At 41.8% G+C, this 24,379-nt stretch overlaps 1 protein-coding gene across 8 annotated transcripts in view; it reads right to left on the bottom strand.

Moving 5' to 3' along the window:
* The window catches only part of ZNF462 (zinc finger protein 462), a 204,631-nt gene that overhangs the window by 19,449 nt on the left and 160,803 nt on the right, over nucleotides 1–24,379 (bottom strand). For 5 of the 8 annotated variants that reach the window (XM_085641286.1, XM_085641289.1, XM_085641287.1 and 2 more), the window contains 2 exons: nucleotides 17,453–17,524; nucleotides 432–681 (listed from right to left, as the gene is read on the bottom strand). In XM_085641286.1, coding sequence (XP_085497412.1) covers nucleotides 432–681; nucleotides 17,453–17,524 — 322 coding nt within the window. The remainder of the gene's footprint in view (nucleotides 1–431; nucleotides 682–17,452; nucleotides 17,525–24,379) is intronic. The other 3 variants (XM_085641290.1, XM_085641284.1, XM_085641285.1) reach the window with 1 other exon arrangement.

Genomic DNA, 24,379 nt, shown 5'->3' with positions numbered 1-24,379 from the left:
TTAGCATTTGCATGAAAAATTCCTTAAATGAATAGGTGTAAAAGCTACAGTAGTTACAAATACACTGGCATTTCCTGTTGCTGATAGGCTATAAGATACTTTCAAGAACTGACTGGTTTGTGAATTACCACGATAAAGGCAAGGCGGCCAATCCTTGGAATTTCCAATACAAATAGCACATTGTATGCGGACGCTTGCTACACTATCACTACCATGCACTCATACTACTAAATAAAATAATAATAAAACCATACAAGGAGAAGCACTTGATTAACTTCAGAGATCAGAACAAAGCTTTGTGCAGAGAACACAACTAGCAGCAAGTTTTTAAAATATTTGTCATTTGCCAGAGACAGCTTCTGCGCAGAAGGTCCATCATGGCCAGACTGTTCCGTACACCATCCAAGAAACAGATTTACCTACAAACTTACTTAAACGCTGTATAAAAAGGGCATTCTTTGCACTTGAACAGCTTCTTCCCTCCATGCTTGTCTCGGTAGTGACGCCTAATGCTCTGGATGTAACCGGAGGAGAAGTCGCAGAATTCACAGTTGTGGACAGCTTCCGGTTTCTGGTCACCTTTGCTCCCAGGCCCAGGATGGCTACTTTTTTTAGCCAACACCGTTGACTGGTAATGATTCAACTGCTGCTGCACATCAGGAGGCTCAGAATAAGAGTTGTCTGTAGAAAGACAGAGGAAAACTGAGTTTAGTTGACATAATTCCAAGGTCTGCAGCGTCAGTAAATTAGATTAATTCATAAAATGACAACACGCCGTGGGTGTCTTCAAGGCACTGAACACTTTTTATTTCCATAAAGACTTATTTTTTGCTTTTTATTGTTACTTTTTTTCTTTTTTTTGAAAAGCACACTTACAACCAGTGTCATGGCTCGATGGGGGACTGCAGGAGGTGACACCCAGTTAGCTGACTCCAGCAGAAAATAAAGGCTGGACCCAGTCTTTACTGGTCAGAAATTTGGTGAGGCCTACCTTGAGCTTGAGAACTTCAGACACAAAGTTGAAAATACCTCTGAAAGCTCCGCTTGCCCACTAAATTCAAATAAAAGTAGACATCTTTAACAGAAGTTAACAGAAGTTTGAGGAAGGTCATATACGTGTTGTTCTGTGCATTGCACTGTATTGCATTTGCATTTATTTGCAGTGAGACTAGAGGCAAAAGAAACAGAAAATAAGCCATTTGTCTTCGCCATAAAAATTAATTTTTAATTTTTATCACGCCTGTCTTTAAATTATCACTGGCCAACCTGAAAATGAGATAAATTACTAATTTGTCACATCACTCCAATAACGCTTAAGTATAGGAAGTTGATGGGGGTTGTCCTGCAGCATAAAAACAATAGACTATCTTAGTTTGGGAGCATACTATTAAAATAAACAAAGACTGTAATCTAATTATTCGAAAGCAGGAAGCAGATGGATTTCAAAGTGATCTGCTTAGGGTCAGGTGATCTAGTGTTTGCTTATTTCTGATGGCTAAAAGCATGTAATTGGCAGTATCGGGCATCGAAGCACTGGAGCTAAAGCCCCTCTGCGGATGACTGAGCGGATCACTGCCTGCATTTTCAAAACAAGCCACACATCACAATTTGAGGGGTGTGCAAAGATTTTTTGCCACTTTAGTGAAGATCTAGGGAAAACTTTGCACATGCACGTGAAAATCGAGACTTTTGCTACAATTTATGTGCGAACACCCTTATCACATATAACACGTGACTAAATGGCTCTGCATAAAACATTCAGCTAGTGTACATTTTTTGTGCAAGGCAGTTGTGTATAGAAAACTTACACAAAAAGTAAACTTGGAGAAAACTTTTGCCCATTTGCCAACTATGTTCCGTCAGTGTAAGCATTATCTTTATGTGTGGAGAAAATGGTCCCAGACTAAGGTATACCAGCAAACTTCGTAATGAGGCAGAAAAAGGGGGAACTTCGGTGGCAGAGCCAAAAAAATTACAAACATCTTTCCGCCCCCAGGTCAGAACAATAATATTACCTATTAAAAAATCACCATCTCAAAAGCAACGGATGAGCAGGATACAATTACTGCACGAGGAAGTAGGGCAACTAGCGGAAAATAGAGTACACCTCTTTATGGAATCAACAGCATGTGAAATCAGTATCATAATGTAATATTGTTTTATTTATACACAAATCCACTCCCAAGGGCATAGACCAAAGTGCTGCATCTGTGGACATCAACATGTCCGTGTCATGAACCGATTTGTCCATGCAGGAGAGACAAGCGTCCAGACGTACAAACATTTTACGATCGCAAACCCTGCAATGTGCAACATTACAGGGTCTCAGATCACAAAATGGCTTTTAAATCAGTATTAACCCATTTTGCAAGTCGGAAAAATCTTTCTGACTTACAAAATGGGTTTAGAAACCCATACTAAATAGCAACTGCGAAGGGGGTGAATGGTGTGTTCTCTCCTAACTGTGATTGGATGTGGCATGTATCATGGTTGCAAACCACTGATCAGATTCCGACACCTCAATGGAGGGGGTAACGGATTAGCAAAGGGTAAATCCCCTCTTGGGGACGCCTTTGTGAATGGTGTTGGTAAACCTCAGACCACTGCCTGCACCCTCTAAAGATTTACCAAAAAAGGATACATATTTTTATTTTATTTTTAAACAGTACTGGTTTGTTGTCCTTGCAAGCCACAACCCGTAAGCTTCTAGCCAATGAATAAAACTGCAATGTGGCACAGACTGAAAGACCAAATCAAATGGCTTGACTAGTTAAACTGAATGATTAGCACTTTGGAATGTTGGAAGCTGCACTGAAGACAATGGAGAGGCTGAGGGCCAATAACTACTGCAACGTAACTTCTGCTCCGACATTCCAATGAGTGCCCTTCTGTTTCCTCAGTTTAATTTAGAACATTCTTCCCTCAGCGGGTCGAATGATCTGCTAGCATTCTATCTCTAGGCCTGAGATCGCTAAATGTCCATGCCTCGCCTTATAGCTCCTTCCCCGCGGTTAGGGGCCCAACACTCGGCCCTCGTAGCCCTAAACAGCAGGCTAGAATGCTACTTGTAAAAATTCCAACTAGATAAGAATCGAAGCCTTTCCAGTCTTGAACACAGAAACCAGCAGTGTGCTTCACTCTGGGAAAGAAGGTTCCTCCTCAGTAATCTCCCGGGGCTTATTCTGTTTATTAAGAAAGATGTTCCAAAGCCAAACACCCAAAACGAGGGAGGCAATACTTTTGCTTCCAGAGGTTTTTTTTTTTTTTTTTAACAGGCACATGAGGATTATAGAGGACGTTTGCGACATATTCCTGCTTTTGTCACAATAATTTTTTCATAGGTTTCATGGAATAAAAACTGAACAAACACGGATCGGGTGACCGAAGCATTTCTGAGCTTTAGTCACAACTCGAGACCTGCATCAATCCATCACAGGACAAAATGGTCCTGGTTTCTGATGGAAACCTGGGATCCATCTGCAGTCACCCTGGAGCCACTAATAGAAATAACAAACAGAAATCTGATTGCAAACGGCCTGATGGGTAAATGGAAAGCCTGTAGTTCGAGATGGATGCTTTGAAATGTCTGTCCTTTGTCAAGTTAATAAGATTCATTAAAGTGGTTACGTTCATTTTAAAGGGCCAATTAAACCCCTGGAAACAGAATACAGATGAATAACAATAACAGAGTTCGTTGAAATTAAGAGTTTGAATCCTAATTAGGACTTAAAAGATTCTATGGCTCAATTTGGACTGTTCTTCTTGAGTCCTCCATAGATGCCATGTAGCACTAGCCATGTGCGACACCTTCAGACATTCCTGGCTGTTCACCCAACAGAACGGCATTCTGGGACTTGAAGTTTCGCTTAATCCTAATTAAGAGCTCAAAATCTCAGCATGCAAAGTGCAGTCTGTGAAAAGCCAGTCCTGGATGAACATGTCACACAAAACATGAAACTACTAGGTAGCTCTGAATAGAGACGCAGAAGATACCACGGCCAATCCAGTGATACCAAAAAATGCCCACAAACAAGGCCGTAAAGAAAATCCCATGTCATGATTGGGACAGCGATGCAAGTTTTTCACCCAGAAGCATTTCAGCACACCTCCAGCAGGGACAATTCAGAACATCCTCTACCAAACCAAAAGAACAAAAACAACTAAGAACAGAAAAAAAGAGCAGGCCCGCTTGACTTCTTCCAGCCCGCTGCCCCAGAATGGGAGGATACATTCGTGCATGTTGTTTAGCAGCTGTCTGGGGATGGTGGATAGAAAGGCGCTGAGGATGAATGCAGCGCAGCTGGGCCTCAGCGCAGTCTCCCAGATAAGCAGACAAAGGGCTTTTTCTTGGCCTTTCCTAATGAAAGGGCTGCAACTACTCACATCTTCCCGTGACTCTGAAAGCCGCATTCATTGTTCAGAGACATGCCAGGTGCAAGCCACCAGCGAATGTAGGGGAAGGGAACAAGATTAACTTCCCCTAAGTACCACCTACTGTCTGTGCCACATAAGAGCACATGCCAAGGACAAGCAAACGTTTGACAAACGCATCCCTCTTTCCTTGCTGGATAAATGCTCCAGAGAAATGGATGTTTTCAGTCAGCCAACAAATTAAGCTTCTGTAAATAAGATGCACTTCATACCTACAACATGACGCTTGGTTAAAGTAAAAGTAGGCGGCCAGAACTCCATATTACTGGAAGGGATCATTAATGACGTTGGCCTACAGCTGAATTTCGACAGTGGAAACATATTTTGCTATATTTTTAGTTGTCTGCCTTCATGGCAGAAAACTGGCCCATCTTTGATCTCTCTGTGATCACATTCAAGAGACCATTTTGATCCCAAAGCCGGTGCACAAACATCGATTCCTGCATGCCATACCCAGTTATCTCAAAATCAAAAGTAATCCACCGGAATATTGGACTAATTGATGCCCGCAGTATTTCTAATTCGGAGCCACATACTGGTGCTTTAGTATCACCCTTCCACCGCAGCGCCCTAGCGATACACCACCAGTACTATACTAACACATTGCTAGTACCATTCTAACTCTAGTACCACAATGCCACCTCAAAGGACTGCACATTCGATCTCGGCACCACCCAGCGCACTCCACCACCACACTTCCAATCACAACACCATGGTCTTATATCAACATACAACTCATCAAAACCAACCATACATGATTACAGCCCTCCCTCCCTGCACAACCATTCCAGCAGTGCACTACTATACCTACCACCACACTATTACCGAAATGTTACCAAACTATCACGCTTGGCTCTGCACTCCCCACACCACCACGCAACCATCGCCACAACTACCTACACAGCACCTTCTGCTACTACCGTATTACTACACTCAGATGCACAACGCCCTGAAACATGGTCCCTGCCCAGCAATACGCTAACACTGCAGCTCTCAAACCAAAGTAATACCATTCACCAGCAATCCATCACCGCCACACCCTCAACAGCACTTCCTGATTAATGCACTATCACTGCCAAGTTACACCATAATCAGCCGTTTCACAACACCACCACCTTAGCACTTCACTACTACTATGCTTGCCACAACAGGACTCCTACCACTGAACCACACTCAGATCCAACCCCAGCAAAACTACAGCAACTGTAACACTATCACCAGCATCAGCGTATGAGTGCAACACTGCCTACAACTACCCGTCTGCTATTTTCTTTCACCACCATCTCATAGAAAATTCCAAACACATGCAGAAATACACACCCGCTCCCCAGGATCACTCTACTACTCATCAGGAACTTCTACCAACCAGAACCCACTCCAAGAAAACATAACATTGACTACATGAAACTTTCTATCAATATACAAATGTTACCCTACATCACAATACAGACTCTTCAGTCACACAGCACACCACACCAACCTCTCACACCTAAGCACAGCTCAGCATACCTCACAAACTAGATTAAGTGATCTGGGAACCTAAATGAAGCATAGGTGTTATAGAGACAGTTAGGAGACAACAATCCTGTTCCTGAGCCGCAGCATCCAAAATGATGCTAATTTAGAATCGTAAATTGGATCTGCTTGAACAGAAATTGTCAGTACTGCAAATGTTCTGTACTAGCCAATCTTCTAACAATGGTGGGTTTATGGTTGTTCCAAGATGGTCCCATCTTTAACAGTGAGTGAAAACTTCCACAAACACTTACGATTTGGGGTATTCACTTCCTTCTGCAAATAGATTTTAAACCCTGAAAGGGAAGGACTTTGCTACCTCAGGTGGCCTTCTGTGCATAGACATGTGCACTACACTTCTACATGTATTTCACAACTACTTTCCAGTGGTGTCTTCTGCAATGCATGTGTACTATGTCCCACTTCAAAAGTGTTACATCATATCCTTGGGTTCAAGCCCCTTCTCTTACACCTGTAACTGGGCAATGCCAAATAGAACAACAGCAGTGCAAAGATGACTCATGAAAAACTTTCTTGACAACATTTGCACGCAGTATGAAGGTTAGTAGAGCAGGACTGCTCGCTCCACGAGGCTCAAGATAAAAAGCGAAACTCAGCAGACTGGAAAACCCCTTTTCAGACTGAAACCCTCACCAGCAAATATGAAACCAAGCCATCCTCTTGAAAAACACACAAGAGCAACAGAGGCTCCATTGCTCCTCAGTCAATGGTAAAAAAGCGAATGCTGGCAAGGCAAGCACAATAAATGTTGTTGGCATGCAAAATGGCCGCATACGGGCAGAAATGAGATCTTCATATTCTACTGCCATGTAAGGATCTTCAGAATTCTTTCAGCACGTAATTATTTCTTGACTAAGGTGATTCAGAATTATTTGGGTCGGAAAGTTAACACGTCTGGAAAAAAAAGAAAACAATTTGGACTCTCCTCTGTGGCCACAGTAAGGAAAACCACAGGGAAACCTCTAACTAACACATTTGGGTGGGAGTAGGGAGCTTGAAAAGGGTAAAGCTAAGGAACAGATATCTCTGATTAGACCATTTGGATCTATTTTTTTCCTCTCAAATTTTGTATCTGGTTTTAATGCTGATGATGGTGTAGGGTTTCACTTGGTTAATTAAGAGAATCTCCTCTACTGAGTTACGGTTCATGGTCTATAATCACGGAAGATGCGAGCAGGGACACCCTTGATCAGATAAGGCATTCAGTTCTTTCTGTGAAGAGCTTGTGCCAAAGAAACTGTTGGACCGTTGAGTAAATTCAAGTACAACTGTTTCGTATTGCAATTGCATTCATCTATCGCTTACCATCCCGGAGTTGTGTGCTACTGAACAACCCGGTTAATGGTCAACCTTGTGGTCATTATTGCTGTAAATTTGTTTTCAAACAAATAACAGCACTTTTGACTTAATGTTTAAATTCTGTACTGCAAGTCGAAAGAGGCACAAAAACCACGCCTCCCGGTACACAAAGGCAAATACAATGAACCCGCTGCAATTCCAGTTTCTAAATAAGATTCTTCAGGGGGGGCAAGGCCAACTGATACCAGCCACGGTGAAACTAGAAAACAAGGTTCTGCAGATTCACGCCTCTTCTCGAGAAGCCTTTTCCAAGTAATTACTTCTTGGTTCTGTGAACACTGGCTTCCTACCACAAAGCGATGCAAGGTGATTGTCCAACGATTTGTATACCTTCATTATTATTTGCACAGTCATCAACTTGTCTGGAGCAGTAATTCTAGGCGAACCTGCAAGTCTTTCTCATAATCCGGTATGAGCACAAAGAAGACTCAGAAAATCAATTTTTTTTCCCTCTGTTGGCTGGCCAGGAGGCGGCTCTGTTTATTCATTACTTTCTGGAACACGTTTCTTTCCCGCTGTTTCTTAATGTGGGAGCTGGCTTTGCCCTGTGCATCACCTGACTGGCTTTGGCTCAGGATACATTGTTCATTTACTGTTATTTCATTGTGTACATACAATTAATTTAAAAAGCTTGGGTTTTTTAAGCTCTTGGATTCTCCACAGAAGACATTTTAGAAAGGACAGGAGATGGAAAAGGGAGAATGTGAAATCTTAAAAACGTTAAAAAAAAATAAAAACAAAAAAAAAACTACATTGGGATGCTTTTAGCTGTAACCATATTTATAGCATTTCAAAATAGTCGCCGAATTCCTGCAAATAAAAACCGTAGGAGAGAATAAGCAAGGACAACATCAAGCCAGCGGAATAGGAGAAATAATAGGTAAAAAAAAAAAATCAGTGGTGGCTACGATAGACGAAATAACACATGTCGGCTAGAATTTCATAAGCATTCCATAGAGTACACAGAATTATATTTAAAGAAATCTACAATGACAAGTCTACCTAACTGCAATGAATGAGTGTAGAGTTCAAGGGAAAGGAAACAAAACCATAGTACAGTGTAAAGTTCAGAAAGGCAAATAATAAATAGATGCAGATGTGCCTGCATTATGATAAACAATGATCTCTTGGATAAAGTCACTACCAGTGTGCATCACAAAGGTGAATTTCCATCCTGCTTCCATAATTCCATAAAAGCTGATGTGCTTCAGAAACCCTTTTGTCTTTGGTACCCTACTATTCCCACGGAATTTCACCTTCTGGTAGACCTATTCCAAGACATTCTAATTTGCCATGAGCCTGGTCTGGGTGAGCAGTCAGCGCCCTGAAACATCCATGTTGCTATACAGAATAAGATCTGGCCACAACTGACAACAGCCTCTTAACTATGTTCCCTGGATGTGAAGGTCATACAAGCAATATGATCTTCAGTATACAATCATCATTCACATGCAATTGTCACACAAAGAGAAAAGACATTTCAGTGCAAATACAGTATGTATTAGCTGGAGCACCAGGGGAGGGTATGAAGGGTTTCATTACTGAGGCGGGCTGCAAGCATCCTTCTTGGCTAGCAGGCTGAAGCTGCCACTGTAGCAGGTGTACCTGGGCAGTGCTGTCAAGGAAACCCGAACCACATTTGCTAGGCCAACTCTCCAGATGAGAGAAGAATACGACCCGCTTTAAGTTTGCAGACCTGAACTTCTTTGTAGCCATACTGAGGAATGCTGAGTCCAGCAAGTCACCTCAAGCAACCAAATTTTACGTATTTTATGTATGGCAAGAGTCGGACTGAAGTACCAAAAGCAGTCCTGGCAAAAATGCTTGGACCAGCTCCTTTCCCAGAGTCTCCTTGGCAAGCTCTCTCTCTTTCCATCCATCCTTCGTCTCTCTCTATTTCTCTCATCTCTCTTCTCCTTCTCGGGTGGCTTTCTTTCTACCTTCTTACTCCTCTCTTGAACCCTCCTCATGCCTGCTGCAGTAAACCTCGGGGAGCTGGGGAAAGTGTCAGAGGCACCAGGAGCGTGCCTGGGTTTTCAAAACCGACCCCCAAGGACTCCAACCCACTGGGGAAAAGCCTGGTGGAGTTAAAGGCCTGCCCGCTCCTGTGTGTGGCTGGGTGAGCTATTAAAAAGAGCTGAATGGAAGAACGTGGGTATGGCCAGGCAGAATTGTTGATAGTGGAAGCCTACATTTTTAAATTCTTGGGACGTGATCTTGCTGGCTGTGATCCAACAATATGCCCCCATGAACATGTAAAACAATAAATGTGAATTTTCATAATTAATCGAAAATGTAAGTGACATATTGAGTCAGGGAAGGCAACTGCTGAAGTGCAAAAAGGAAGTACCGGTATACCTGCTTGCAGGGGCGGGTCCTCCATTAGAGCAGAGGAGCGTTGCCCCACTAACTAAAATGACCCCAGACACTGCCCAGAGATGAAAAATAAAATGGTAATAAAGTTAATTTATCATTTTATTTTTCAGCAACCCGTCCCGAACAGAGTGTCAGGACCGGGTGGGGGTGGGGCCTTCTGAGTAGCAGCAGGGAGGAGTGGTGGGCTGCCTGTGCACTGAAGTTTGAAGTGCACGTCTCTTAGGCTGGCTGTCTTATGACTGCCAGCCAGAAATGTGCACTTTAAACCTCTCAACCCAGCTGTCTTAGACAGCTGGGTTGAGAGCAAGCACAGGCCTCAAGTGCTCCCGCTCCCTTCAATCCTGGCACTTCTCTCATGCTGGTTAACAGTATGAGTGCAGCACCAGGATTGGTTAAGGGAGTTGGCTGGGGCCCGCACTGGAGCCTGGATGAGAGCAAAGAACAACACCGGACCAGAGAGAGGAGGACGTGTCATGCAGCAAGCAAGTTAAGTGATTTTTTATTTTATTTATTTTACGTGCCCTTACATACAACGTGCATGTATGCGCCCCCACCACCCATTTTTCCCGTTTCACCACTGTCTGTATTTGCCAGCCGCCACTCTCTGCCTGTGAACAGGACGAAGCATCTGTGCAGGGGGCAGATTCACAACGACGCATGGGTCCTTGAATAACTACCAGAGTGTAGCAATTGTGAAAAATCACTAACCCCGTTTCTTGTCCAGTGGAGATGGCTGGAGTTATACCAACTTCTGTATAGCTCTGACACAACATCAAATTAAACGTAAGACACTGATCCTTAGACTGCATATGCTGTTAATGATCAAGTTATTTATAATTTTTGTACTGATCCTTATTCTGAGACAGAGTTGCCTTTTAATGCTTACTAATTTTACATTGTTGACTGACAGTAACTACTATGTAATGCCACACCGTATACAACTACCACAAATTATTTAAAAACAAAACATCATTCTTGGTGATACCATAGTGATAAGGAAAAAACAACGTCGTCCACAAATTTTTCAATTTTTCTGGAAATAGCCCAGTTTGACGGGAGAAGGACCAGCCTGTGTAACGCTTTTACATTTAAGGGGACATTCAATAAGAACTATGACTGAGCGAGGATGTTCCCAGATGAGTCAGAGTGATCAGAGTAAACCATAATGACAATATAATGTTCTCAGTGCCTTAGAACAGACAAAAGAAAAAGTTCACCGCATTAAGGAAGAAGTTCAGAGGGCGGTAATAAGTTGTCCAAAAGACAAAAATGTGCAAGCACAAACATATCAAATAACTAGACACTGCATACAAAAATAAAATGTGCACCATAGTGAAAGGGAGGTTAGCACCAAGGATTAATACCTTAGACAGAATCCACGGGAAAAAAACATTAAATTGCTTTTATATATTTCAATGTAGGTGACCAGCGTACATACTACAGGAACTTCCCACGTTAGAGTAGACCTCAGCTATCTTCTAGCGGGAGCGCCCGCCTCCATTGGAAAAATTGAAACATAGGGCCATGAAAGCCAGGCCCGACTGAAGCAGACCCTTGAGATATGGGGAAAGATGCCAGTTATGCTAAAATCCTCAATCATGAACTAAATCCGGTAGGTCACAGCCCAATCACAAGCACAAACTACTGATGATTCTCAAAGTATAGTGTTACCGAAGAGGTTGACTGCAACTTGAAATAGGGGAAATGCACTATTTCCCCTTCTGTGCTTCCTAAACTCGAAAAGAGATTACGCTTTAGGTTGAAGGACTAGAGCAAAAAAATGGGTGAATTGACAAAAACGTTTTCTTAAGCTTGTGGTGGTCCAACTCTTAGTATTCACCGTAATTCATCCAATGTATTTGCACTACAATTGGCAACAGCAATGTTGCAAATTTCAACTGATGACTGCTTTGTGGAAGGTAGAGGAATGCCTGTGAATAACTAGTGTACAAGGTGAAATAACTCTACGAAGCACAATGCTTCTGCAATTACGCGTAATTACACATACGAGTAAACAGTCCTTGCCAGTCACCTTCGACAAGGAGGCACTCCCAAATTACAGCAAACAAGTCCAGTTAGGTGCTTCTTCATTTTTTTCTTTGTTAAATTCATTCTTTACATAATATCAAACAAAAGTCTCAATTGAACCATTAGGTAAACACTTTGAGATTCCTCAGAGCCCTGAGTTTTCAAGTATGAATAAATGGCCGTCTATTCAACTTGCAGTACAGAACAAAGTGGCCACAGACAAAGGGGAAAGAATCCGAAAAATAAAAAAACAGAAGTTAAACATCCCAAACAGCCTGACCATATCTACATGTAGCTCAATAAGGGGGACAAAGGGAGAGAAGATCTTGATACATGTAATTTTGTTCTGGCGTGGTAGTAGAGATGGAAGGCACAGTACTATACAGCACAAATCAGTCACCCCTTTATCCCTAACCGATTGCGCCCCAGTACACAGAGTATGATGATGCATCCATTCCTGCCAGTGGCGCACTCGTCCCCAAGCAACTGACAATGTGTTGTGGCCCGTGGAGCCAGCCCACTACTGGTAGCACTGGGGCCACACCGTGCCAGAGGCCACTAGAAGACATCCGAGGATGCGTGCAACCCGTCCTATTACGCTGCGTGGTAGCATAGTAATGGGCTTCAAATGTTGCTGGGTCTGAAGGCAACAGACTGCAATAAGACGTAGGTTTCAGCCCTATCATTACAGGTCAACATGTCTACAATCCATATCTTCACTGTGGTAGCTGGGCATCTATAGCATGACATGATGGGCCATATTTTTCTGCTTTTCTCATTCATAATTCAATCATTATTTCTCATTCATCAAAAATCATTGATCTCCTCATAGCCACAATATATAATTTACCTTCTCACAGCCGACACATGTTTTGTGGACTTCGACTCTTCCAAGGATCCTCCGTAGTACCAAAGTCTAATGGTCATCAAACTGTCACAGTACTGGGTGTATTCAATTAGCTTAGCTAGTGCAGTTATCTTAGGAAAAAGTTAGTATTAAGAGTCTGCCTGAACTGTTAAGAAAGTGATCATTTCCGAGCAGTGGGAAGTTTGTTCTAAAGTATGGGTGCATAAACAAAAAAACGCACGTCTACAGTTTTTTCTTTGAGAGATATCAGATGATAAGAATGGTGGTACTTCAGTTTAGTAGCAATTGGGCAAACTTCCTTCAGGCTGTGATCAGACTGTTGCTGTTGAAGGGTGCTAGTGATGATGAGTAAACTGTTGCCTCTGTAAATGTGGCTTTGTACCACAGCCTGAATGATTCCTTAGAAAGTCTGTAGGGAAGACAAGTGGCTTAATTTCGATAATGTGACACAACTGTGACATGTTGCTCTCGAGGTCTTTAAAGAAGAGCTGGTAGTCTAGCATGCAAGAGATTTGATGAGTCCATCTAGAGCGGTCATCTAGTCATGGCTGTACGTGGGTTGTAAGGCGAAACGTGGAGAAGAAACACTGATTAGCTGGAATTTAGATTTAGGGAATTAGAAGGCATTTAGTATAATCAAAAGACAAGAGCGTAACTGATGTTCACTGGGGAACCTGCGGGAACAATGAGCAACAGAAATGGGACTCCGTATTACTGACAAGGATTGGGTCGCAAATTTAGAGCGCATCCCATGCAACTCGAAAAACACCCAAATTAAACCTATTCCGTATTATGTTTGGCATAGAGTGTACCTCAAACCAAAACGCATCAACCTCATTCCCGGCGGCCTAGGCAGCACACCATCGATACACCCTGTTGAGTGCTGACTTCTATCATGATGTGGGCCTGTCCCATGCTTTCACAGTATTGGGAAGCAGTCACATACGTTCGCTGTACCACAGAGCGTTCATCTTATAACACCTCCCTATTGCCTATTGGGACTCTTCCCCAGACCCAAGGTGAGAGCCATTACGCCCAGATACCTCGATCTGGCTTTGGTATTGGCTCGCTGCCGGGTTGCCATTGGCTGGAAGGACTCCCCGGGGACCCAGACTGCTGCCCTGGCATGCTGAATTATTAAGTTGGGCGGAATGTGAAGAGGTACGCCGCGGCCTCAGGGCTGCAGATCATGTCCAGGCCTGGGGAACAATAGTGCAGAACTGCCCCCTGATCGATTATATGGACAGGATCCTCTCTCCCCTGGAAAACGAAGTTGAAAGTTATGACAAGACGTGATCTCCCCTAGGTTGAGTCTAGCCCATATCACACCCACCCTGGAGTTTTCACCTAGACCCTGTCCAAACCCTAGAGCTAAAGTAAGTCTTGCGTGGAAGGCAGATGTTCGAATGTAATTGTAGTGCCATTACTCTTTCTAGACCAATGCCTACGAAGAGTAGGTATGTGATGTACAATAAGAAAATATCTTTAAAAAGAAGACTTTTTAGAGTGGAATAATTTGACATTTTTGTAGTGTGGGGTAAATGATTAAGTTATATTTCGAGGTGAGAAGTATTGGAAGGCAGGAGGATACCATCCTCGAAAGGGTGTGCGTTAGGAGACATAATCATTGATATGGTTGTCAGGGCAGTGCGTTTACTGACCATTACCCAGCAGAGGACATCAGATAGTGAGAATCTGGCCTAAAACATGACCACAAAGTATTTTTGGGGGCATTTCATATTAACTGGCCAGAAAAAAAAAATTCCTTTCTCCTCTGGAAAACATTTGAGGATTTTGAACTGCATCACTTTACTGTGCTCCTTGCAGGTTTCTGATAGACCCTGTGACTGTGTACCACACAAAACTAGTTATTTTGTAGATGCTACATATACATTGGGGTTTTGGAGCCAACTGTGTTTTCTTTACATTTTTATAACACAGATGCAAAATGCAGAACCAGGCTAACTTCTCCAAAACAAATACAACAGAGACAGTAAATCCTCCGAAATACTAAAATGGTACTTTTTTTTCGATAAACACATTTTCTGCTAACACTTGCTGAAACCTCACTCATCCGTGACGCCCAAAAACAATTTATTTTAGAGATTGTTATGTTAGAAGGTTCATACACACGGCACATTGCTATAGCCTCCTGTTGTTTTAGACTTGTTTGTCCACGTTTGTCCACTTGAACCAGGTTTACAAAAGGCCAGCACATGACTAATGTATTTTGAGTTTTGTGTGTAGCACCTGAGGATGTAACTTGTTCCTTATGTCTGGGATGCAGTGCTGTGAAGTGGTCAACCGCATGGTTTTGTCATTCTAGTGGTTGTGAGAAATTTTGTGCTGCAGGTTTTCGATGTACTGTTTACTAGTAGAGCAATTAATGGTGATGTATATGTGTTAATCATTCACTGGATTTTGGGGCAAGCGTCTGGATTAGTCACTTGCTTATAGGCAATTATATAGGGCAAATCTAGACAAAGGACCAACTGAGAGCTCTAACTTTACACCAAACGAGTAACCCAGACAGTGACAGTAGCTGGAGCAAAATCGTTTAAAGACAAATATAAAGCATATGCTGGACATTTACACAAAATTTGTGGAAATGATAATTGCTACAATAATCTGGGAGGCGGACAGAGTACTGTACTAGACAAGAGTTTATAACCCATCCCCTTCCCCCTTCATTCGCACAAAGCTAAATGGCCATACGTTTGCCCAACTTACATGGTAATCCAGCACTTGGGGCTGCTGTCCCAAAAAGAGAACTTGCCTGTCTTGGATCATCCTATTTTCCGTGTGCCTCCCTATCCTCCTGATCCAAAATCTTATTTTAGATCACAGGGTATTTTGTTGTGCTGTAAGCAAATAGTCCTAACTAAAGTGTCTCCCAGTAGGGAATGATATTTCAGTGAAATAAAACCACAAGAGTTTGTAACAGAGGAGCTGCACTCTGATAGTACTGCTGGTAACCTGGTCACCAATATAACACAGATTTAGGAAAAAATTAGATTCTCATTTTACAATCTTAGACCAGTCGTCCAATGGAGTAATTCTACATCACTAAATCCTGCATATAATGTAGGACATCTGGACAGTTTTATACTTTTAAGTCATTTTCTTATTGCACAAGAAATGCCGGTCGTATATAAGATGGGCAAATGTAATTTCAACTTGTAATTACAATGAAGCCTTCTCTTAAGAAAAAGCTTATTTTTCATCGAAACGTGCATTACTGTGCAATGTTTGTCATATATTTATGGATACTTTCTTGTTGATTTACTTCATCGTTTTATGTTCGCTTGCGACTTTTCACCCTAGTGTTCATTAGAACAATATCTATCCAATTAGTAAAAAGATTAACACTATGGTGTCCTGAAGAGAGGTAAATATGAGGCTATTCATGCACAACTTAGTTTCCCCATTGAAGATCTCATGTATCACTGCAACTAAAAAACAAATGGCAGCTCATGTAATCTTTGACTTGGCCCAGAATGAATACATTTTTGTACTCAAACAAACATCAGACTAAATCAGCAAAACGAGGAATCTGTTTTTTTAACAGCTGTCCAGAAAAATATTTTTTCTCTGAGCAGTAGAAACTAAGGACAGGTCTTTGGATGTCAATGCCATGTTGTCCATATAGCTTGGTTGAAGTCCTGCAGTCTTCCATCAAAAAAATACAATAAGCTTTGCAAATCAGAACTAGCAAACAAGAAAGCAATCAAAGCAGTAGACAATGCATGCCCAGAAAACGACTGATGGGATAAGCCGGCAAAAGCATTAAGAGGTAAGGCAGAGTCTCTAGCTGTGATAGCAATGAATGAAGGAGAAGCTTTCTGTGGAGTAAGCGTAGGAGTTACAAGGATAACGAAGGGAAGACAGCTCTAAAAGATGACAGCTCAGTGTAAGCAAAGGCATTAATACAAGTCCAGAGGGGATGAAAGCCATTGAGTCAATAATGAAGGTGAATTTAATGCACACAGCTATCATAAATTCCAAATATTGTATTGCAATCAAGCTGATGGAAATGACATGTCTAGAAACAAATCAACTGTTTTGCACCAAGAGACTGCAAAGATCTTTTCTCTTAAAACATTAAGCTAACAATGCAGCAGTGCTCCTCTGGTTGAAACGAACAGCAACAAAGAAAGTCGGTTACCCTTGCCCAGTTTTTAGAGTTTAACTGATGCACACATGGCGACAATGCAACACTTGAAGAAGGGTGCACATTGGTTTCCACTCGGAAGAAAAATTGCTCGGTTCCACATTGCCCCATTAACAATGTGTTGAACTCCAGGGACTTGCATAATTTTCAACTGGGTCACGTCATTTTGATTTACTAGCCCAGTCAATGTTTTACCAGCCCATTAAAAAGATCTACCAGTCATGTCCTTGAAGTTAGTGGACTCTAACCAATATACAAATCAGGGTGCAGCTTTACTAGCTTTGAATTAGATGGAAAGTAGATATTTCCAGGGGTAGGCCAGCGTCTTCACAATCACGATGGAGCAAATCTCTTAATACTTGTAAACTAGCAAAAAATTCTAAGGGGTTTCGCAAAGACATTCACACTGTGACAAGCTGAAATGTTATAACTAATGGGCACTTTGCCACCCAAAAAATTGCTTTCACTATATGAATACATTTTAAGGGATTGTTGAATTTAAATGCAAATGAGACTTAATCTGCACCAAATGTAAATTGAACGAAAGATGCACGCTAATGTATTTGAGTATAAAGCTCTAAAAGTGCACAAGGTAACCTCCCATGATTTGTGATCACCATGATCTCAAAAAATTGAAAAGACACTCAGTTTGTACCGTGCAAACACACCAACAGTGTACCAACCTGCGACAGTGTTGTGCGTCGCCTTCCAGGACTCTCGGGCCCTGCGCTTCCTCTGCGCAGAATAGTAGAAATCTTGCAAGAGATTGAGAAAATGCAGCAAAGTTGTTGCCAATGGAGATGCAAGGTATTTTGCCATAGTACTACAATTGCTAAAATATTTCGGCAGGGTAAAGAGATCACATTCAACATTTCTAAATTACAAAAATAACATTCTGAAAATGCTTTGCCTCAAAAAAGACTAGAGCGGAAAAGGACTGTAACGAAACAGTCGTTTTCTTTTGGTCTTAACTGCTTGCATGCAGTGCAACCGATCATGAATTTTCATATTATATGCATATTCTGGTCATCACCATTCAACAATTGGCCCATACCAGATGAACTAGGGAAATTGACTTAATTGGTGGGGATGGGGGTGATCAACATGTTGGCAATATCTCTTTTGGTCGCACAACATACATAAAGGAGTGCACAATATCTCCTCACAGTTGTCAAGCTCCATGTAGTTTACTTCAAAGACCTAAACTGGGTACATTCGTAGAGAAGTTAACAAACACATCTCATGAAGTTCTTTCGAAATGCATTAATACTATATTCCTTATTATCCCAAACCATCCAAAAATGTGCTTAGCCAACTTGGAAGCGAGTTTTACAAATAAAGCTCATCTATTGACTGCTGTGGTACGTACACATTGTAAATGAACAAAGATTATATTGCAAGCAACGCTGGGTAGTGATTTAGAAAACTATACAGGTATGGTCATGGCCTCTATCCACTCACTCTTTTTTACCTAGTTTCCTCAGTCTATGAGGTGCACCTAAAGTTAGGGATCATTTGAGAAAAATATTAATGGATTGGGGCTCCCTCAAGTTAACGTGTGTGCAGATTACGCTTTGAAGAGTGCATTTGATGTAAACAGAGAGGGCGTTTATCTAAATGTATTGCACATTGGGAATTGTACTGGGGCATGTGAGGTACAGGAATGGGCCATTCTTCTGGTCTTGCCTCTCCTAGCTCCTCTTGACTCCTGCAGTGTTTCGCCAAAACTTGCAAAGTCTCCTTACTTACTTCCCAAATTTCTGCAGTTACCCTTCCCCACTCCCTACTTAATCCTGTAGCAGTCCTTCCCTGCTTAGTTCTTTAGCATTTCTTCTTGCTACTGTTTCATCACTCTTGCCTCTTGCAACACATTTCCCTAGGATTCTGCAGAATTTGATATTTTCAGTCCCCAGGAAAACTTCCTTACCCACATCTGCTAGCTTTCTTTGCAATCTGGGACTTGTGGTCTAGGTTTTATAATGTGATGTGGAAGATTACAAGTGAGAACAACATGAATCTAGGAAACTTGGAAGGACAGATTACCCCAGGCCATTTAACACCCCTTATTCTATTCTCTTGCACTACCCCCTCCCTCCAAGCTTCACCTGCTCTTGACTCATGAACTAAGTTCAGCAGCACCCCGCCTCTACTGGCTCCTGCAAACCCCCTTCCTTCAGTCTCCTGTAGGGCTCAATTACTCAAGGTATCTGCAACACTTCCTTCCAAGGTTGCCATTTTTCTCAGAGAAAACACTGGCCAATTTCCACAGCTTTTGGGGTTTTGGAAGAGCCACGAGCTGGTACTGGAACGACCGTTTGTGTCGAATCCTTTTAGACTGAAAGACAGGTGATTTATATAATATTGGGCTGAGGCAGGGTCTTCAATATGTAGTATGGCAGTCATTTCACGTTAACGACGGACCACAAACCTGTAGTGCTGGATTCTAGGGTCAGTTCCCATAAGTGATAGTGAAGAAATAGAGGTCCCAAAAACATGCTGCGGGTTTTGAAGTTGCATAGATGCACAGTGCATATGCCACCAACTGGTGGCAACAAATTCAGAAGCATGTAAGACAAAAAAAGCACAGCTTCATGTGAGGTTTCTGTTGAACCTGCTCAATCCCTTCCCTATTTTACGTAAGCCCACAGGCCAGAATAAGAGTTAATGGGCAGATATTGCTCTTGATCCCTACTGGCAGGAGCACTAAGCAGGGGTGCGCCCTTTCGCCAATTATCTTTGCCCAGGCAATAAAACCCTTTGCCTGCATTAGTGGGCAATACCACCACATGCAAGGAATCCAGTTCAATATGCGTAGACTTGGTATTTCATTATACGCAGATGGCATTCTGCTGATAATAAATAACCTTGGTAATCCCTTATTCCCAGTAATAAATTAAATAATCAAGTTCGGGATCGCTCTTGATGCCTTTTACTGCTACTACCACTCAACCACATCTGACTATACCTTGCAGTGGCAGACAGTCTACCCACTACCTGGGTATCTGATCTCACAGTGATCGGAATGTACTGCTTTGTGAAAACTATAGGAAATGTATAGATAGGCTAGAATAGCAGATTGAGGGCTGGATTAAACTCCCAATGACACTGACAGGTATGATAGGTCTCATGAAGATGGTCATCCATCTAAAACTACTGTTCCAAAACATTCCCACCCAGTTATCGAGGCCTTTCTTAACCCATCTCCGATCTCTCTTGATCGTACTGGAACGGTATGGCAGAGAGCCTAGGATTGCATGGTCCAAGTTGCAGCCACCCTATAGCCTATGGAGTTTCAAGCACCCAATTGTCAAGCATATTATCTGGTGGAACAGGCGCAATCTGATCCTTACTTGCTATAGGACACTCAATAGTCTCCACACCGCTACTCAAAGGTCGGACTGATTGCCCCAATTCCACTTTGTAATGCTGTCACGCAAAGGAGCACGCACCTAAATGCTGAAATCCACAACAGAAAATGAACTAATTGCCTGTTCGACGCCTTGCCAATTTGTAAAATCACACAGAAAAAACACTCCCCACTAATGCCACTGCTACGTAATCCATGATTAGAGATAACCACTGAGCCATGGGTAATTGGGCATTTACAAGCTCACAGGTTCCGCACATTGGGTGCCCTGTTTGAGAATGGCAGGTTTCATTCATTCCAAGAGTTTGTGGAGCTGAAGCAGGCTAACTTCATATAAATGTTAGTGGACAATAGACTCCGTAGTGCCCTTGAAGAGTTATATGCATTCTTCGGAACCTCAGGAACTTCCACTCCCACCAATGCTGCTTACAAATCCTAGTCCAGCTAAAATGGTTAAACGGATGTACGACAGAACGAATAATAATAGCATACACAAACCTGAAATTAAGCCTGGGTGGGATGAGGACCTTGTTTATAAATTACCAGATTCACAATTGTGTTGTCGTTGTGAACAAACCAAACAGGTCTCATCTAATGGCATATTAAGACTTATTCAGTTCAAGTTTCTTCACAGAGCTTACTATACTCTATGGTGTGATATGGGTAAGCCAGCGAGTCAAATTTTTGGAGAAATAATGCCCCTAAAAACTTTTTTTCTTAACATATAACCCACTCTTCCCCCTAATAAACACATATTGGATAAAGCTTCCCCAAGAACAGAGGCAGATGGTGCCTATAGACATATCACTCATGCCTGTAATGGCTCTCCTGGAAAATGTCAAAGACTCTGCTAAGCCATATCATAAGTTTATGGCAATGGCACTCATGCTAGGAAAGAGGAGTGTCGCTATGGCATGGCAGAAGAATTCTGTCCTAACGTATGCTCATTGGTTAAGTGATCTGACAACCTGCTCATCCACTACGAGACATTGGGATCTCTGTTAACACATGCATTCGCCCCAGAGATATATGGGAACCACTCTGCACTTACCTGGCAGATCTCCAGTGGAATCAATCACATGCTGGGGATCACTGTCCCCTCAGCCTATTGAAGATGAACTATATGATTATATCTCTGACATCTAAAATGTGATGCTTCTGTTTCCACCTATGTAAATACAACATAATACTGCCAGTTACACTGATCACAATGTACACTGATTAAAATGTACACTGATTGCTATCTACAAGAGTCTTTATCGGATTGTCTGTACAAAATGGTGTATCTTACGCCTAAGTTTTGGTTTAAAAATAAAAAAAAAAGTATTAAAAAAGAACATGCTGAATCACTAGAGCAGCTGCAAATATTTGCCTCAGGCTAAAAAGCTGACAACTGAGTATACAAGCAGGAGTGTTTGCCGGGAGAAGATTGTTGTTGGGAGGTCTCAGACTGGTAATAGCACATAAATTGATGCACAGAGTTCTAGACTTTTTAAGCAAGTACTTTTCCCTTCTCATTTAGACGTTCACTAGACAGCATTTTGATTAGTTTTATCATCCAGTTATTGCTGTTTTCAGCTCACATTTCCAATACTGCCAGGCCGGTGAAATACTAGTCAGCTGGCTACCCTATCCCCTTTTTGTAGTCTCCTCTTTCTCGTTACCTGCTTCTGTCCTTGGGACCCTACACTGCTCCACTGATTGCTCACTCACTCACTCACTCACCACCCCTTGCACGGGTTTGCAATACGAGTACACCTGGAAGGAAAGAACTAAAAAATAAGCCTATTAAGCAATAGGAGGTTCACCGAACACAATACAGATAAGTCCGTTGTTATTTCATCAATCTCTTCTTTTATTTAAAAAAAAAATTGTTCATAAAAACAGGCAACGCGTTTCGTTCCACAAAGATAGAGCCTTTTGGAACTTCATCAGGGCTTTCAAATAGAATTATTATCAGAACACCCAATAATCGGATACAATAGTCCTTTACAAAGAGTAGGTTATTAAAAATTTGACAGTTGGATGCAACCACCATGTTTTCAGACTGAAAATACATTTTCAGAAAATGGCTCGCAATGGCGACTTGGGAAAGAAGACCCAGCTACTTATTACGGTGGCCGTTTTTTTTTCATCCCTTACCACAAGGATTATTGTGTCTGAGCCATTTTCTGAAAAATGTATTTTCAGTCTGAAAACACTGTGGTTGCATCCAACTATCAAATTTTTAATAACCTACTCTTCGTTGATATGTGGTAAAGGCGCTACATATTCTCTGGCCCGTACCATTGTCTGTTGTTTTATCAACAATTTTAATTCCATGCATTGGCCATTTTTTTACCTTTCAAGGAAACAGCTTCTTTGCACTAGCCAGCCCAAAATAAATATGTAATAATAAAAATACATAAAGTGTAACATGTGTAATAGGGTCTAATACTGCCATCTCACGATTGCCATGGCATCGACAAACAACCTGATGTCACCTACTGATGGCAATATTGGAGGACCATATTACATGATATAACCTTAAGAGGGTTGTGATGCCCCTCCTCTCAACAGAGGTAATAAACCCCATATTCAGGGGTGTGGTGCATATATATATCCACACACTGCCTCCCTTACTCGCAGACATGCACACCGACACCAGATGCAAATGGTAGAAATGCTTTTATTCCATGTGGTGTCAGCGTGCCTTTCTACGAATAAGGGAAGCAGTGATATATATATATATATATATATACTGGGTGTAGTTCTAGTTAGGTCGGCGTTTCCCTAGGAATACTTGTTCAGGTTTTTTTTGGGTTTTGCAAACAACTTAGACACCGTTTGATGAATCTTCAAGAACAATCACGAAAATTTAACTTTACGTTAAAAGAAAACTAGAAATTCATTGGAAACAAACAAAGGTTAACGTGACTTTCATGGTAGGGATCATAATTATATCTTACTTTACATTAAAAAAAACAACTAAGAAATTCACCGGATACAACAAAGGTTAAAGTAAAGTTCTAGTTACGTGTAAATTGCAGTGACAACATAACGCGTTAAACTAAAAAAAACATTGAAATTCACCAGTTATAGATACTCAAGTAACTATAACTCGTGCCCTAAGGTAACTATAACTCGGGCCCTCTCATGCACAGCAGAATTACCCCTCATATGACATCATGCATGACATGTTCTACATCATCACTGATACCATCACTGCAACAATTGAAATGACATAATTGATGACCTAACTGAGCATGGAAGGTTCAAGATGACCTCTGCCTTGAATTTGCTCTTGAAGTTTGAGTTGAGGGGTTAGTAACTGGATAGTCTACAGAATAAGGGATTATTCAATGGGATGGACATGAGAATAAGGGATTGGTCAGAGTGGGATGATTCAGCATGAGTGAAGTGTATATGAGAATGGTAGCTAAGAATCAGTCCCCACAGCTACCAGTGGAGCAAATACAGATGTTAAAGAGAGCAGTGTGTTGCGATCTAGGGCCTTAGACTGATTTAGTGGGTTGGGCTGATATTTAACAAAGTATCATATTCCATAGGGTCTAGCAATTGCTTGGAGCGAGACATTCAGAAATCGCTACATTTACACTTGCAGGTGAATGGAAAAAGATAGGCAGGTACTCAACATAGGCACAATGTCTTAGGCAGTAGGCGGTGATCTAATGGGGCTCACTCAACGGAATATCGAATCCATCATGATTCGGGAGGTGCGAGTGGTGTTAGCAAAATATATATGGTTAGCATGGGAGACAGCAGCAATGGACCTCCAATATACTGGTACTTTGAGTCATGCCAGTTCGATACTGCACAATGCAGATGCCTTTGGAATCTTATACCAAGAATTGAAATTGTGCACCCCTCTTAACCGGTCAAGATTTACTGAAGTGCTAAAAGGAAGGATTCTAGGGCCAGTTTGAATGCTCGGATAAGGATTTACAAACATGATGGCCACCAGACTTCAACTCAAAGAAAACCTAGCAGGATGGCCTGGACACCCAGGTACATATGTCATATGTCGACAAAGACCACGTGTGCACTGGCTAATTAGAAGAGCATTCCTACAAAAAATAGTTAATTTCGACCATTACATTTAGATACAAGTTAAACATAATGTTAATCAGTTAAAATGTAAAGTAGTTTTTTTGGAACAAGAGTCTTCCGGAAGTGCTGTGTCTTGTACTTCATTCAAATTTTGGTAAAGTACAAAACATTTGCTTGCCCCCATTTTAAGTGG

This window comes from Triturus cristatus, chromosome 2_2, assembly GCF_964204655.1.
Source record: "Triturus cristatus chromosome 2_2, aTriCri1.1, whole genome shotgun sequence".
In the NCBI taxonomy this organism is placed as follows: Eukaryota; Metazoa; Chordata; class Amphibia; order Caudata; family Salamandridae; genus Triturus; species Triturus cristatus.
This window is presented reverse-complemented; position numbering and strand designations above follow the sequence as displayed.